The sequence below is a fragment of the Seriola dumerili genome, unplaced genomic scaffold (assembly GCF_002260705.1).
Source record: "Seriola dumerili isolate Sdu_G_001 unplaced genomic scaffold, Sdu_1.0 BDQW01000017.1, whole genome shotgun sequence".
NCBI classification, from domain to species: Eukaryota; Metazoa; Chordata; class Actinopteri; order Carangiformes; family Carangidae; genus Seriola; species Seriola dumerili.
In genome coordinates this window covers 4423024-4440463 of record NW_019174272.1, presented here as the reverse complement: position 1 = coordinate 4440463, position 17440 = coordinate 4423024, and the positions used below count along the sequence as shown (strand labels likewise).

Here is a 17440-nt window from a genome sequence, read left to right as displayed (position 1 = left end):
GACATGTTTGGAGAGCTGGCTCTCCTCTATAACTGCATCCACACCTACTCTGTCTCAGGTATCAAAGCAATGTGCTGGCTTCTTGCTTTTATATTTGCATATAACTGTCACACCAAAACACTGATGGAGTTTTACTGTGATTCGTTTTGATTTGGTCGGCATATAAAAAAATTCTTGTTTTAAAGACTGTCACAAGCAGGCAGATTTCTGGCAGTGGTCTTAGACAGAAGACGTCTGTTGAATTTAAAATCAAAGACCTTTTGAAATCTTAGACAACACCACAGCTTCAAACGGTTTTCTCAGAGATGTGGGGAATTTAAAACATTTTCTGTCTGACTGCCACATCCCCTCCCTGAAATCTAGCATGCATTAACTGAATTTTCACAAACATTTACAAATAATGTTTTCAGAGCTCATTTGCATTCAATTCACTCTTCTCGTGGTTCGATCATAACCTGTCAAATATTCATTTCTGGTGTAAGAATTTGTGATATTCCTTAGAAAATAGAAAGCGTGCTATCATTTCCTTCCAGCGTCTGATCACAGAGTCCTGTGGGAAAACTTTTGCAGCCATCGTCACATGCGTCTGACCTGGTTTCACAAATGAACAGTCTGTGGAAACAGCCAGAATTAGTTTAAATTGAAAAATCTGTCTATTTACCTTGTTTGGGCTCTAAGCATCTCATTCTGTTTATGCTGCTTTCTTTATCTTGCGAGCAGTCAGCCTTTCCAATGCACTGTTCTACACTATATATCTCACACAATGTTCAGCTCATGTCGGCAGTCTGTTGTCTTTTGTTCCATATCCATTTCTGTCAGCCCTTTCCTTTTGCTCTGCTCAGGACCCACTGTGTTCATCTCTGTCGTGACCTGAAATTACTTTTTTTTTTCATTCTTGCCATCTGAGACCATCAATAAGGCTTTTCCTTTTCATGTGGTCTCTCTCACTGTGACAGTGATAAAGGTGCCGGTGAAAACAGGGTGTCCTCATCAGGTCATGGAAGTTCAGGGTGGCAAAGGATATACTGAAGAAGATGTCAGAAAATCCTCCTTTGAGACTAGAATTTTAATTTTTAAAGATAGTCTGCACAGGATTCAGAAGCATATAAAAAGCCATGATGATGAATTGTGTGTCATGTGGTGCTCAAGTGAAAATCGATGGGGTATATCCAAATGGGGGAACTGAGATATAAAGCCTGCACCATATTATCAGATGGTGGATCTAATTAGACTGTCTAGAGGACATTTACTTCCGTTTGCAGGAAGCTTCAGTGAACCAATCAATATGGGTCATTATTAATTTATAATAACTTTTTCAAGCTCTATTATAGAGAAAGAGGGTAATTACAGCTAAGGAAACCAGATTAGATTTATATTAAAAGTCTTTTGTAAGGAAAATAAGCGCTCACACTTCTTTTCATTTTACCTGGTGAGCATTTCTAATGAAGTTCCGACCTGCTTATACTGTCTGCTCTTTAGGCTGCAGCTGATGAACCTGCATTGTACATCCATATCCATCACACTCACTACACATGCCACTTAGAGCTGTTTCAATACCTTCCTCTTGATTATGGCTCCACCTGAGCTCCAGTGTCACTGACACAACCTTTGTCACTTTCTCTACCTCTGTATTTTGATCTGCAGCACAAACGGACAGCAAGCTGTGGGTTATTGACAGCAAGAGCTACCAGACCATACTTATGCAGACTGGTCTCAACAGCCTTTCTCATTCAATGGAGCTCCTTAGCAGGTGAATGTCAGAACGGCACACTTGATTTGACATGGAAAGCCGCTTTGTATTCTAATGCCTTCACCACAACATCACAAGGGTCATATTGTTTGCAAGTCACCACGATGCTGCATGCAGGGAGCATTAGCATTGCCTTAATGTCATGTGCAATATCAACGTGCAGGACATGTTTTAGTGTAATGTAAAAATTAAATCAAACCCTTTGCAAACCTGTCATCGTGGATGATAACTAAGCCTTTCGCTCCTTTGTACCTGTGTGTCTGCAGCGTTCCCTTCCTGCAGTCATTGCCAGAGGATGCTATCATGAAAATGTCTGATCTCATGGAGGAGGTACAGATTAAGTTCTTAAAATCTGAAGCATGGTTTTGTGTAAACATCACTCATCCTTCAAACAGAAAACAGCGGGTAGATTATGTTTGCAGACAGACGGAACGTGTGTAAACACGGTTGTTTACAGGCGGTCCCTCTGCATTTTCTATTTCCATCTCTATGTCTGTAAGAGAGCTGGTTCTTTTACTTCCTCTCTTTTCATCCTCTTCCACTGTTTGCTCCTTTATCAGTCCTTTGTTTTCCATAGACACACTACAATGAAGGAGACTACATCATTCGACAAGGGGCCACAGGAGACACCTTTTATATCATTAGCAAAGGCCAGGTAAAGTTTTGTGCTCTTTGCTTGCTGCACAGATAAAACGAGGCTTTCAGGGTAAAAGATTTAGAATGTGGAGGACAAAATGTCAGCACAGCGTTAGAAATTGCTTTATGATGGTGATAATTGACTTTGGCGGTTTCCTACATTGCTCTCTCACCATTAGGCTCCCTCTTTTTCATTACTTCTCTTATGGATTTGCCAGGTGAAAGTGACAGAAATGAAGCCAGGGCATGAAGAGATAGTCCTCTCTAAGCTCACTGAGAGACACTGGTTTGGAGAAAAAGCTCTGTGGGGGTAAGAGGAAGGAAGTAATGCACTTTCGTAAGAGGCTGTAAAGAAAATGATGCATAGTTTTCAGCAACTTTTATGAAAACAGCAATTTCATTTCTTTTTTCATTGTGTGCTCTGCTTTGATATTTGACGTTTTGATTTTCTCATGACCCTTGTCTTTAGAGAGGACGTTCAGACTGTGAATGTAGTTGCTGCTGGTGCAGTTACTTGCTTGGTAATAGACAGACAGTAAGTGGATGTTTTGTTTTTATAAGATTAACGACATTGAAAATGTAACTGTTTCAGTTGCTGCACTAATTTGCTCGTAAATTGTTGTGCTTATTCAGAGATTTGGAGAATCTCATGCTTCTGTGTTTCAGGACCTTCAAAGACATCATTGATGGGTTTGTTTTTGACTGCAGCCATGAGGTGCCGCAAAGCCATGAATCCAAAGTCGAGTGAGGAGCATTACGATTCTAATTTCTACAAGAATTGTTGTTATTTGCACTCATAGAAAACACAAGATATCATCTCACCCTGTTTTCTTCTTGTGAGCAGGTCAGACAAGGATTGTGCTGTCCTTTCATCTTCCACCTTAAGTGATTTCAACATTATTTGCACTCTGGCAGCTGGGGAGTTTGGTCACGTAGACCTGGTAAGGGTTGATATTACCCTGTGATTCCTGTGCTGCAGCCTACTTGAGATTCCATGTTTCTGTAATGTAATCTATTGATTTTCACCTCTGCCAGGTACAACTAAAGAGCAACATCAAATGTCTTTTTGCCATGAAGGTCCTCAAGAAGAAGCTGATCCTCAACAATGGTCAGCAAGAGCACGTCCTGAGAGAAGGGCGCATCCTAATGGAGGCTTATTGTCCATTCATAGTCAGGTGCCCATTCTTCAACAGTTATCTAATTAGGATTGGTTTGATTACATAATATGTTAATGATAAAAAAAAAAAGATCTTTAGCATGTTTCTGTATTTTTAATGATTACAGGCTACATAAAATCTTTAGAGACCCTGAGTGCCTGTACAGTTTGACAGAGGCTTGTCTTGGTGGGGATTTATGCAGTCTACTTAAAGATAAGTAAGTGTTTTTGGACTAAAGGAAATTAAGATTCAAAGCACTTTTTGTCATCACACTGATAAAATATTTATAACCCTACCACTGTGTTTTGAGCTAAGCTTTCATCACAGTTCAATATTAAGACTGACCAGTGTCTGATGTTTCACATCTGTTTGCATCATACATTAGTTTTGTTTGCTGTGATGTTTAAGTCAGCACTTCTCGTACTGTTTCAGGGGATATTTGGATGAATGCAGCACCAGGTTCTACATAGCTTGTGTTGTTGAGGCACTGACCTTTCTTCACGGCCGAGGTGTCATCTATAGAGACATCAAACCTGAAAATATTGTTCTGGATGAGCATGGTTATGCCAAACTGGTATTTACTATTGGTCACAAACTTAAATCCACATTTTGAGTATTCTATTGAATTTTTTTTTTACCAAAAGTTACTGTAAATGTACCAATACCTGCTCTTTGTAGATTGGCTCCAGATGTCTAAAGAAGGTTGAGGTGGGTAAGAAAACCTGGACATTCTGCGGTACACTGGGCTATATCGCACCTGAGATCATCTTGAACAAAGGTCACAGTGTATCTACAGACTTCTGGTCCCTAGGCGTATTTCTGTTTGAACTACTGAGCGGTGGGTAAGTTTTACAGTTTTGTGCAGTCAGGCAGAACTTTTTAGGCTCATGTCTTGACTTGTAGATTAAAGTGATAATGATAGGTTCATGTTGTCATCTGCAGACTGCCATTCAGTGGCTCTGACCCTCTGAAGATTCTCACTGCAACCATTTGCGGCATCGATCAGATCGACTTCCCGAAAAACATCAGCAAAAGTGCCTCCAGTCTCATAAAGAAACTGTGCAGGTGTTGTAAATATGAGCCACTAGACATCATGAATTATGATGTGAAAGTTAATGACACTTGTCTCGTTATTTTGTAATGCTTCTTCAGAGATAAAAACCATTCTCCAGCCACACACCTCTGTGTGATATATTACCTCTCTTCCAGCCCAAAACACACACATACAGATACTGGAAATACTGCAGGTGTATTGGACATGACCTGTGCTTTGACACCACTTTTTGAATGACAGAATCTGATTATTAATTCATAGTTTATTTATTTGGGTGTTCTCTTTCGCTCTCCATCACCAAGGAGCAATCCCTCGGAGAGACTGGGCACTCTGAGAAATGGGGCCAAGGACATTCAGATGCACAAGTAAGGCGACAGATTTATTACACTGGAAAACACTGTGTGCTGGAAAACATGGATTTACAGGTTGTGATTCTCTGTTTTCATTAGATGGTTTGAAGGATTCGACTGGGACGGACTTTGTAAAAGAACATTAAACCCACCAGTTATTCCCAAAGTAAGACACTTTAAATTTGGCTTATTATTATTATTAGGCTATCATTTTTGTAATAACTCAATGAGAGGATGTATTACATTTTTTCCTGTTACACTGTCTTTCAGGTTAATCATCCTTTGGACAGCAGTGCATGTGGTCATTACACTGAGGACCCAGTGGAGCTGTGCACAAACTGGGATGATTTCTGAGCTATCAGCTGTGAGCTGGGGGACAATACTTCATCATTTTCAGGTTTAGCCCTCATAAATAATTCACTGCTCTCAGTCTTACTACCATCAAGAATGAATTATATTTTCACACAAGAAATATTTTCCACTGTATCAGTAACTGCATATATTGTTTGATAAATGACCCAGGCTGCCTACTGCGTTGAGCTGAGACTGTTTTTGATGTAGAATCTCGATTTAGATTTATAATGATAGGAGTTCAGTAATGTCACTGCAGATGAATGTAACTCAATAAACACATAAGCTGCATCAGACTGTTGCTTTCCTCTTCGAACTGCAGCCTCACCGTGACTTTCACTTCTTTGGGACTCTGCTATTATTCTGTCATTATTTGATCTCTCCCCCAAATGCATGCATACAATTAAGAAGTGACGTCAGAGTCTTGCAGAAAAGCATCAAGCCACAGAAAGGGACAAAAACAAATACAGGAAGTTATGTGACATTACCTTCAAATTAAAGTAACTGAATTAACGCTTAGAAAATGTCAAAACGTTACCCTATTGAGAACAACACAGCAGAATGACTTTATATTGACATTAATTGATTAGGAGGAAAATATGATTGGAAACTCAAGTTGTTATAAAGAATGTGACAAACTGTGATTTGATGAATAGTGTGGCTTGATGGAGATGCTTCATAACTGCTTTGCCTTTTAGCTAAATAAAGTCTAACAGTAAACGACAAATAATAAGAGGAAATACCAAAAGAGGCACACAAAGGTTTTATCACAATATATAGTCTGTTTTAACTCGTTGTATTTTCCCCTTTAATCAGTTCTGCTCCCCTCTAAGATTTCCATGTTTTGCTATAACGCTTGAAATTGCATGTGGGGTACTAATGTAACATAATTATTCCACTTTTCCAAATTTCTAGATGAACATTTCCGCTTTAAACTTAACTTCAAACTTAATTCTGACGCGCACAATGCTGCCATCAGTCTCGCTTTTATTTTGAAGGTTTTCACAGGATATGATGACGTACAGTCTCTAGCTTGACGTGTGAACAGATTTCGATGGATCTGCTGATGAAGTAGCGATTTAGGAGTGCAATCTGAGGAAAAAATTGAGGTTTGAGATTTTCTGAGGTAAGTTCCGTTTGGTTTTTCTGTCTTTGTTTATTGGCTCTTTTTCAGTCTGTCCCGCTCAACCCCCGAAGACTTTAGATTCCGATCTAAAAAGGAGAAAAGTTTTACTGCAGCCCGCTGAGGCTCTCAGGCTACGAGTTGAGAGTTTGCTGAAGTCTGAGGAACACATTGAAGGTGAATCAACCTGTTAACAAACTGTTGCATGGAGTTTTCAGTGATCCATTGATGAGAAACAGACAAGTGATTCTTCACAATAATAGCTGCTCTATATGAGCTTTTTGTGCAGTTTGCCTTTGCTCAACTGAAGCTATAACTTATAATGACCTCATGGTGCTTCTGTCTTACTGCATTGTTTGTAGAATCACTTCATGATACACATACCGTAAGTTTTGTAGATATATTTGCAGTGTGCTTTCAAATTCTTTGAAAGGACTGGAGTGAACTAATGTGTAACTGTCAACTTAAGCACAGTGCTGTGGTATGTTGCCAAGCCAAGCTTTTTTTTTTTTTTTTTTTTGCATGTCTAGATATTTTGGGCCATGCAACATGCTTGAAGTTGTCCATATGGCCAGATTCCAGCTCTCTGGTATCTACTATGAGTGTTTGACAGTTACAGAGTATGGTATGACTAAGGCGTGTGTGCCCTGCTGTGCACGGCTGGAAGATCTGCCCTGGTGCACAAAAACACTCACTGATTCAAAAGTGACCTGTGAGGTGTGGTACTCAGCTAAACATTGGAAGATTACCCCTGCATAGTGATGTTTGGACCTGGTTCTGCTTAGTTACATGAAACTGAAAACTTGAAGCTGCAGAAAAAAATGCACAAATATTTCATTGTCTGTGAGAATCCTGACTGGTGGCAGACTCGGTGCCGGCTTGTGGAAAGTGAAGGTGATTCCTACGTGCAGGATGCGTGGTCTTTCTCATTCATTCTTCACGTCCTTCCTCCTCAACAAGAAAAACGTCATTGTGACCAAGTGTGTGTCTGTGTTCTTCACGCTTCATTTGGGAATCACAGCCGGAAAACACCCCTCAGTCTCATTCTTTCTCTTTTGCTGGTTTCCCCCCACTGCCCGGCCAGCCTCACGTGTCCTCCCTGTAACTCTCTCCTCATCTCCCCTTGATCGGACCATTCACTACTTCGGGCACATGGAAAGTGTGCAGAGTTCATTGCTACTGCTGCTGCTGCTGGTGGTGTGGGTACAAAACACTGTCACCCCCCTTTCGTGTCACCTCCTGTAGTTATCTGGGTCAGGGGGAAGCATTCCCCAGCATTGCTCCCATCAACACAGAAGCCCTGTAGTCTACTGTACAGAGCTTCTTCTCATTCAGGCAATCATTCTGCGTTGGATCTTTGCTTTGTGGGGAAAATACTATTAGACCAAATATATATTCTAAAGTTTAATATAACAGGAAGGTGTCAGAAACAGCACTCTCTCACTTAAAGAACATCACTAATGTTAGTGCTTTTCTGTCTGCCTGTGAAAAGAAAAACTCTCTGCTTCCATTTCTTAAAAGCAACATTGACTGCTCTTTCATGCTGCGAGGTTCGACCATAAAGCCTTTAAAATAATTTAAAACGAACAGAGTCTGGCTGCCAGAATTTCAAATAGAACAAGAAATTGAGTTCACTTTCCTCCACTTTGAAACTCTCTGCACTGGCTCCTTTTTATTTGTTTATACAAGAAGACTTTATCTGACAGATGTTGCCAAAATATATTTCAGACAACACTGACATTATACTTCTTTATAAAAACATACCAAAAACTTATAATGCAAAACATCAACTCATAATTTATAGCCTATATTTAAGCCCTGATTTTATCCAAGACAATGTTTTACTATTAATACTTTTAAAATTAGATTATAAACACTTTAATTAATTTAATTTAATCTCCCTTTTTTTTATGTTATTAATTTAATTTTTCACCCATCATAGCTCACTTTATGAGAAGGTTCCCAAAATACAGTTCCCAAATAATGTTTGACACCTTGATTTCTCACCAGATTCCTTTCTCAAAACCAGTTTCTGGTTTCTGTATTTGTTTGTGTCTCTCTTGTTTTTATCACACACTATACTGTAGCTCTGAATATCCCTTGTGCTCTCAGCTCTGTCTCAGCTTGTCAGCAGCAGTAAATGTGTACAGACGTGCAGACTGCCTCAGGCTCTCTCTTACATGCCTGCTGTCTCCCTGTGAACCTGCATTCTGATGTTTTATGGCTTTTTCTGTTCACTCTGTGGCAGGATGTCAGTTTATTTCCATATTTACATCATTTGCACCAAACATAAATTTAATCTACTTCACTTGATCGTGTGTCCTGCTATGCAGTCTTCACTGTTAATATAAAGTCAGGTGTGAACTGCTGGAACATTCAGGTTTCTCTCTCCCAGTGAGATTGGCACAGGCTGTGAAGGTGCATTTGTTTCCCTTCGGTATATTTTCACATGTGTGTGCCATTTTCTTTTGTCTCATGTCTTCCAGGGAGTAAAAGCTGGGAGCACAATGGTCTCAGTCTGGGCTTTGACAATAGCCATTATGAATGGGAGTGAGAGAGGAGGGAGCAGTGGAGAGAGACAGAAAGGGGCTACAGGAAGCTCTCTTCGCGGCTGACTGTCATTTATTTGGATGTGTCACATTTCATAAAGCCCTTTGCTTTCCATTTATTTACTTAGTGAAATGACTCAAGGGGATCACCAGCTGCTTTGTTACTCCCGTAGGTGAAAAGTGGCAACTGAGCAGCTTTAACTCACATAAATTGATGCTTAAAGTAGATTATAAATCATCTGAAGACAAGTGTGGCATCGCTTTGCCCATGCAGGGAAGGGAGGCAGTTCAGGATCAGCCCCGTTAAAGAGGAGGGAGGGGTATGATATCACTCTTTATCCCCTTTCCTATTGGGTACTGGGGGAGAAAGTGGGTGAGAGGTTGAGGGGTGTTTGGGGAGGGGAATGGATGTTGGAAAGGAGTGAGGTGAATTCCTCGCTTGGTGGAAGACGAAGTGGTTTGTTGGAGGGGGTGAAATGAGCAGTTTCAGGGTGAAGTGTAGTTTTACAGTTTGCACGTGAGCAAACACTGTCAGAGTTTGTTTGGAGGGTAGACACAGCTCTCAAATTGCCCTTCCCCTCCCTATTTGTCCCTCTTTCATTCAGTTTTGATATGAACAATAAAGTCTCTGGCAGGGGCTCATGGGGGTGGACTTACCCAGTCCTTCCCCTCACCCTATCTCACCACCAGCCCCTCGCTACTGTACGCACCCCGAGTCTCTCGCTCCCTGTTGGATGAAAGAGTGGCACAACATGCCTTAGAGTAACCTCGGTGCCTGTTTCTGTTAAGCCAATCATTATTACTTCCTGGTGTCTCTCCACTCCCCCCATCCACCACCCTCCTTTGAACAGCTCAGGCCTTTTCTTCTCTTCCTCTCTCTCCGTGTGCGGTACCAAGCCTGTGATCCAATGTGATTCAGTCTTTTAACCAGACTCTTCAGACTGCTATTTTACACTTTCACAAGTGGAGTGATGTTTTTATTTACATTTTTCTTTTTGGTTGCGTTCTGTGTTTAAAGTAGATTGTAGTGTATGAACAGGGTTTACTGTGATAGAGTGGGGGGTGGGGTGGGGGTGGGGGGGCAAAGTAATGAATTTGTCAGTAAAATAACACAAACACTGTCCACATTATAAAACATGATTAAAAATGCTTCAGCAAGAAAAGTGTATTTTAAAAATGAGCTGGGCCCTGAATCTGTTGCCTGCCACGTGTTTACTGTTGCGGTGCTTCGTGCAGGAGTGGGGTGGGGGGTGGGGGTGGGGGGGCAAAGTAATGAATTTGTCAGTAAAATAACACAAACACTGTCCACATTATAAAACATGATTAAAAATGCTTCAGCAAGAAAAGTGTATTTTAAAAATGAGCTGGGCCCTGAATCTGTTGCCTGCCACGTGTTTACTGTTGCGGTGCTTCGTGCAGGAGATGCTGCACAAAGAAATGTTTGTGATGTGAATGCACCGTGTAATTTTCCTCTGTTTCACTGGGTATTTTTTTTCCTGTCCTCTTCCCTCAGCTATGCATTTCCAGGAGTGGTTACGGTCACTTCGCTCCAGTGCGGGTCTCAAAGGTTCTGAATCAGAGGACTTCTGGAGTCTTCTGCCGTCTCTGCCTCTGTCCTCCTTCTCCCTGTCCTCCCTGTCTCTGTCGTCCTCCTCTCTGCTGGGTTTAGGAGCCCTGGCCTCTCTCACTGCGTACTGGCTGGTGACCCGTCCTCGACCCATGCGTCCTCCCTGTGATCTGCAAGCCCAGTCTGTAGCCGTAAATGTGAGTGGATCATGGTCACCACTGGTATGATTGTGTTTAAACTTGTATAAATGGCATGCATCATTATGGAAGAAGTGTTTTAAGGTGTTTGATGGTGGCGTTTGTCGTAGGGAGATCCAAGCTGTAGGAGATCGGCTCTTCTTAAAGATGACTCACTGCTGGAGTTTTACTATGATGACACCAAGACGGCTTATGACATGTTCCAGAGAGGCCTGAAGATCTCAGGTGATGACACCTGGCACCTCTATTACAACACATTTCATTCAACCCTCTAAAAGGATTCCAAGCAACAGCACAAAATGAATATCTATACAACCAAATATAATTTACTGATGTATCATAAGTAAAACTTGTTCTTGGTCCCTAGTTAAAAAAAAAAAGAAAGCTATCACAGACACCATGCTATAAATCGTACATATGTTTGCACTGGTGTGACACTGCTGTCTTGTGTCCTTCAGGAAATGGCCCGTGCCTTGGCTTCAGGAAGCCGGGCCAGCCCTACCAGTGGATCTCCTACACTGAGGTCTGACATTTTAGTATTTTTGATCCTCCGGCCGTCACGCTTTTCTGTTATGTGACTCTGTGTGTCTCCGATCCTTCAGGTGGCGGAGCAGGCGCAGGTGCTGGGCTCTGGGCTGTTGGCTAAAGGCTGCCAGCCGAACCCGCAGCAGTTTGTCGGGATATTTGCACAAAACAGACCAGAGGTATGAACTCATCACTGTCTTGTAGTATAAAATGTGTTCCCGCACTGGTGGATCACCTGTGAGCTTTAGAGTCGGTTAGATAACTTCTAAGACACAAACTGTTCTTGCCTCTGATCAAGATTATTGATCCTTAAACCTCTCAACAGCCCTATAATTCAAAATAATATTTCACCAGGTTAAAACTTAATTTTTCTTCTTTTTTTTTTTAATGAGTTTTCACATTTAAAATATGATTTGTGTTTGTCTTTGTCCTGAAAGTGTGTTTTCCTCTATTCGTATTGAGAGCAAAGTGCTGGTGGTGAAAGTGGGTCTCCAGGGCAGCTAATATTGGAACATGTCTGCTCCCAAATTCATTTTTATCATATCCATTAGGCAAGGCCTTTTTTTGGCATTCCCGTGTAGTCTGAAGGTGAAACACAATTTTATGATCAGACCGATCTACACACTGGGTGGTGTTTTTTTTATGTGGTTTTATTTGTTTTGTAAATATGAAATGCGTGTAATGTAGTGTCTAATGTTTAGATATCTGACTCGGCAAGTACACAGTGATGGGTGAAGTTTGGAAATGAGTCTAACAGTCCTGCTCTGTCTCCCTCTGCTGGTGACAGTGGATAATCTCAGAACTGGCCTGCTACACTTACTCCATGGCGGTGGTGCCTCTCTATGACACCCTGGGGCTGGAGGCCATGGTCCACATACTCAACCTGGGTGAGAAAACCTTCATGTAAAAAAAAAAAAACAATGTTGATGAGATTTTATCAATATTTAAAGGAACAGTGCACAAAATATAAATGTGGTCATTATTGGTGTGTCCTCCAGCCTCCTGTATCAAATCAGATTTGATTGTGTGAAAGACCATTGTGGTGGTTAATGCACAGTGACCCCTCTCACACAATATTGTTCTAGAGACTATTACCAGACAGTACCAATCAAAAGTTTTGACATACTTAAGTGAATGGGAAAGTGTGTCCAAACGTTTGACTGGTACTGTATGTGTAACTGACATATAGCAAATACAGTATATGATCTAAAAAACTATAGGAGATAGTTACATGTGCATTATGTTCTCAGACTCTTTACTTAAGGTCAAGTATTTGTAAATTATTTAATTACAAAAAGAAGTCCTGATTTCACAGTACTCTAAAGAACACTATTAAGAGCTAAATGTCCTTGAATAATGAAGTAAATATGCTGGTTCTGCAAAAAACTAATTCACATTCTTTTTTTAAACTTCTCTCAACTGCTCAATTCTCAGACACTTTTTTGTAAGGGAATAAAACCCAAAAAGGTTATGAACCACTGATTTAATCTTTAACAATGTATTCAAATTTATAATCTTTTCTTTTCAAATTTACAAAATCACAGAAAATAGCATGGCAGTCAGATACACAGTGTCTGAGTGGAGTAAAAACAAAGTAGGAGAAAGTGATGCATACAAGTGTAATTCTTGAGTAAATGTACTTACTTACCTTCCATAATTACTGTATATAGTATTTAGTAGCTTTTTTATTTAAATTTTCTTCATATTTAATTTATATATAGTAGATAGATAGTAGTAAAAGGTATTTAATAATGTATATACTATTCAAATCAACATATAAGCTCTTGTACCTCTGCTGCAATCACACTTGATTTTTCCTGCATGGGGTCAGTAAAGTTTATCCCATCTGTGTGTCGTGGTGCATTCTCAGCGGAGATCTCTCTGGTGATCTGTGACCGGGAGGAGAAGGCAGCGTCTCTGTTAGAGAACAAGGAGAAAGGCGTGACGCCGAAGCTCTCCTGCCTGGTTCTCTTTAACAACTTCAGTGAAGCCTTTGTGGAGAGGGCGAAGGCCAGCGAGGTGGAGGTTTTGAAACTGGAGCAGCTCATGGTGAGCAGGGTGGAAAGACTAAATCCCTATAATGCAGACTCATTTAAATTTCTCCCCTTTAATCAATGCTGATGTGTAAATTGATATGAGTGACTCATCTTTGTCCACATCGTAGGACCTGGGAAGGCAGAACCTCAAAGATCCTGTGGTGAGTTTATCGTCTCTCAGCTGCTGTGTCACCGCATCAAACTGGTTCCAGTAAATACCTAATCCCCCTCTAAATGCTAGGTTGACAGTTTTATTGTTGCTCCTGTCCCATAAGATATCATTAACATTCACTTGTAAACAGGGCTTAAATTAAGAGTGGAGGAAGCCCGTTGTCATATTCTCATATTTTATTGCTGCCTGCTGTAGCCGCCCCAGCCCCAGGATCTGGCCGTGGTTTGCTTCACCAGTGGAACCACAGGTATCGTCTGATCTCATAAGTCTCTCCATAATTATCCTTCACTCACATCATTAGAGAAGTGTCCTTCAGTGCCCACTAACAACCTCTCATTGTGGCACCGCTATAGTTTCCTTTGCTGTGCAGAGCACTGCAATAATGTCTTGTTTATTTATCCAGGGAAGCCCAAGGGAGCCATGATCACCCACGGCAACATCGCCTCCAACACTTCCTCTGTCATTAAGATCCTGGAGGTCTGTCTACACTTCCACCTCCTTGTCTAATTGAGAACAGCCTCATAGCTTGCATCACTTCCCATCTGCTTGTGTCTCTGTATCTCAAAGCTGTCCCTCTCCCTGCTGTGTCTAATGGTATGATTAATTGGGTGTTTGATTGCCCCTGTCGCTGCAAGGTACTTTAACTAATTGCCCCCGTATAAAGATTCAGCTATCTTAACTGCTGCTGGAAAAGCCATACAGCATGTTTGATTGCCTGCGAGGCTTTACCGTATGCTGCTGCCTGAACTTTATCTCTCCCTGGTGCTTTGCTCATTTTTATGTCTCGTTTCCTCTCAGGGTTCGTTTGTGATCCAGCAAGAGGATGTGTCGATCTCGTACCTGCCGCTTGCCCACATGTTTGAGAGGATGATTCAGGTAGTTGATCTTCTCAGATATATATTTTTTTTTCTAGTGTGTGTTTATGTGTAAACCCTAAATTAAGTCTATTTCTGCAACAGGTCTCTATGTTCTGCCATGGGGCCAGAGTAGGATTCTACCAAGGGGACATTTCTCTTCTTATGGATGACATTAAAACTCTCAAACCCACCTTCTTTCCTGTTGTGCCTCGATTACTCAATCGCATCTATGACAAGGTCGGCGAATATATCCACATCTTGTCATTTAAACGGCACTTAGAGGGGATAACTCTTGGTCGGTTATATTTTAAACCTGGCTTTATGTTTATGTCCATTTTCACTGATTCCTGTAAAGATCCTGGGTTCTGTGACGTCTCCGTTGCGACGCGCTTTGCTTCACTACGCCGTGAGGAGAAAGCAGGCGGAGCTCAGCAGCGGGGTTGTACGTAACAACAGTCTTTGGGACAAACTGGTGTTCAACAGGATTCAGGTCAGTTTCTGCAAGCTCCATTTTATTTCTGCCTGAATCATATTTTCCCATGTTGTTGCAATTGAGTTTTTTTGTTTTCCATTGCTTTGCAGTGCTGTACATTCATATGTGTCCCTAGTAAAGACCTACTGGACATTGATTTTCAGTCTTAATTGACATCTTTTCTGTAAATCAGGATTTAACTATTTATGTTTTGTAGTAGTTAACACAGTGGTACCGGCAGCCCTTCAAACAGAGAACAAATTTGTATCCAAACTTTACAAGAGAAGCACAACTATTCCAGCAACGAGTGCCAAAATCACGCAGAGCATATTGGCCCTGTGGGAGTGTATTGGAGAAGTGCGCACACAGGCAAACAAGAGCTGAAAGATTCTGGCTCGGTATTGTCAATGCAGATGGGAAATATGACCGAAGTTGAAAATGGTTAAAATGGAAATTAGCACAATATGATAGTGTTTGAGATATTTTACACAAATACTGCCTGCACTACCTCTGTTTCAGGCCAGTTTAGGAGGTAATCTACGCTTTGCTCTGACCGCTTCAGCACCCATCTCCCCCACAGTGCTGTCCTTCCTCAGAGCCACTCTGGGCTGTCTGATATTTGAGGGTTATGGTCAGACAGAGTGCACTGCAGGCTGCACTTTCTCTATGCCGGGAGACTGGAGCGCAGGTAAGAAACTGATGTGTTACCTTTTTTTTTTTCTCTCTCTCGGTTGCTTGTGCGTTTGTGCCCGTGCTGGTTCCTCCTGTCCTCAGCAGGTATGTTTGTGTGTCTGTTAGGTCACGTTGGTGCTCCTTTACCCTGCGCCATGGTGAAGCTGGTTGACATTCCTGACATGAAATACTATGCAAAGAATGGAGAGGGAGAGGTGAGTCTAAACATGTGGTCATGCTACACATATTACCAGACAATGTGCTTCCTGCTGACACTTCTCACGGCTTTATCCTGCATCAGATCTGCATCCGTGGCCCCAGTGTGTTCAGAGGCTACTTGAGGGACCCGGAAAGGACAGCTGACGCCCTAGACAGCGACGGCTGGCTCCACAGCGGGGATGTGGGCCAGTGGCTTCCAGTAAGATTAGACAGTATAATCAGAGTGACATATAAACACATATATTGTTTCTTGTAAGTGAGCAAATGTCTGTGTTTGTATTTCTCTTCCATCAGAACGGGACACTACGCATCATTGACAGAAAGAAGCACATCTTCAAGTTGTCCCAGGGAGAGTACATCGCTCCGGAGAAGATAGAAAACGTCTACATGCGTTGTGTTCCTGTGCTCCAGGTGTTCGTGCATGGAGATAGTTTACAGGTACAATGCTAATATGATGTGATTCCTATTCATTTTATCTATATACAAAACATCTGCCGCAGCGCAAGTTAAATAATCGATTTTTCTCTTGTATTTCCTGTTACCAGTCTTATCTCATAGGCATAGTCGTGCCTGACCCTGAGGTGTTTGTTGACTGGGCTAAAGAGCGGGGATTTGTGGGGTCCTATGAGGAGCTGTGCCAGAATCCTGTATGTCAAATCTCCAAACATCTCTTTAATATCACTACTTCACACTACTGTATGGATTCTAAAAGATGTACTTGGCTATCTGTCTTCCTACAGGATGTAAAGAATGCAGTATTAGAGGACATGAAAGCTGTGGGGAAAGAAGCAGGGCTGAAGTCATTTGAACAAGTGAGCAATCTCTGCTGACGGTTAAAATTCAGAAGCTACAAACCTCCCAATACTGACTTTCATTGTGGTTGTGTGTCATATCTTCTCCTTTCTCCTTCTTCCTTTCAGGTGAAGGACCTTCACTTGCATCCAGAGACGTTCAGTGTCGCCAACGGCCTCCTCACACCCACCCTGAAAAGTAGACGTGCCGACATCCGTAGAGTCTTTCAGGAACAGATATCAAGCATGTACAGTAAAACAACCATTTAAAAGACTCTACTCAGTAATTCACACACAACACCCAAGGGTTACTGGTGTACAATAAGGGAAAAAAATAAGTGCGGGAACCTGGGGGAGAAAAAATTAAATTAACGTCCAGCAGTGCCTCATCTAAAATATACAATTGGATATATTTTGGAATATTGGTATTTTGCTTCAAAGAAGTTTTAATTTACATCCACTTCCGTCCACATATGTGTAATACATTAACTCTTCACATGAAAAATAACACAGAATGGGCCCAAACCATTTTATTTCTCTCTATGTTGTCCTTGTCACTAATTCAATGTTGATTCAATGGGAGATTTTACTGTTATGTAAATTATTGTGTAGCTGTAGAGAGAAGAATCACAGACGTTATTAGGAAGCAATCTGCACAGACACTAAGTTAGATATTTTATTTACACTGCCCTGTTCTTTTCCCAAGCAAGGAATTTTAAAGGGAAACTACTTGTGAGGCCGTTAGAACTTGCATTAATTGTAGGTGTGTATTTTAAGGGTTGATGGGTCAACATGTAAGCATTTCATGAACATCCTGGATCCTAGCTCGATGGTCATATTTTTCTAATTGGTTCTGGAAGATTTCCTAAGCCAGTGTGAGCATGTAATCCTTCACCTGATGTTAAACCATTGCAACTAATGAGGATTTCAACCAGCAATGATTTGTGTAAAAAAAAAAAAAA

The 17440-nt window shown here is 41.3% G+C and overlaps 2 protein-coding genes across 2 annotated transcripts; both read left to right on the top strand.

The window, feature by feature from the left end:
* Positions 1–2: 2 nt before the first annotated feature.
* LOC111227168 (cGMP-dependent protein kinase 1-like) lies at positions 3–5301 on the top strand. The gene is made up of 16 exons (XM_022752592.1): positions 3–58; positions 1645–1750; positions 2017–2080; positions 2328–2405; positions 2605–2696; positions 2856–2921; positions 3053–3130; positions 3231–3327; positions 3422–3561; positions 3671–3760; positions 3976–4117; positions 4222–4385; positions 4486–4608; positions 4900–4962; positions 5047–5113; positions 5218–5301. Exons 1-16 carry the CDS (start codon positions 4–6, stop codon positions 5299–5301), a joined length of 1509 nt encoding a protein of 502 aa, XP_022608313.1. The 5' UTR covers position 3.
* A 1042-nt stretch (positions 5302–6343) lies between these two features.
* On the top strand, positions 6344–17419 carry LOC111231784 (long-chain-fatty-acid--CoA ligase 1-like). Its single transcript, XM_022759025.1, has 20 exons — positions 6344–6424; positions 10484–10734; positions 10845–10959; positions 11193–11257; positions 11337–11438; positions 12047–12146; positions 13130–13308; positions 13424–13456; positions 13663–13714; positions 13871–13944; positions 14266–14343; positions 14427–14561; positions 14680–14814; positions 15316–15484; positions 15595–15683; positions 15770–15886; positions 15982–16125; positions 16233–16334; positions 16428–16499; positions 16608–17419. Exons 2-20 carry the CDS (start codon positions 10486–10488, stop codon positions 16746–16748), a joined length of 2151 nt encoding a protein of 716 aa, XP_022614746.1. The 5' UTR covers positions 6344–6424; positions 10484–10485; the 3' UTR covers positions 16749–17419.
* The last annotated feature ends 21 nt before the right edge of the window (positions 17420–17440 follow it).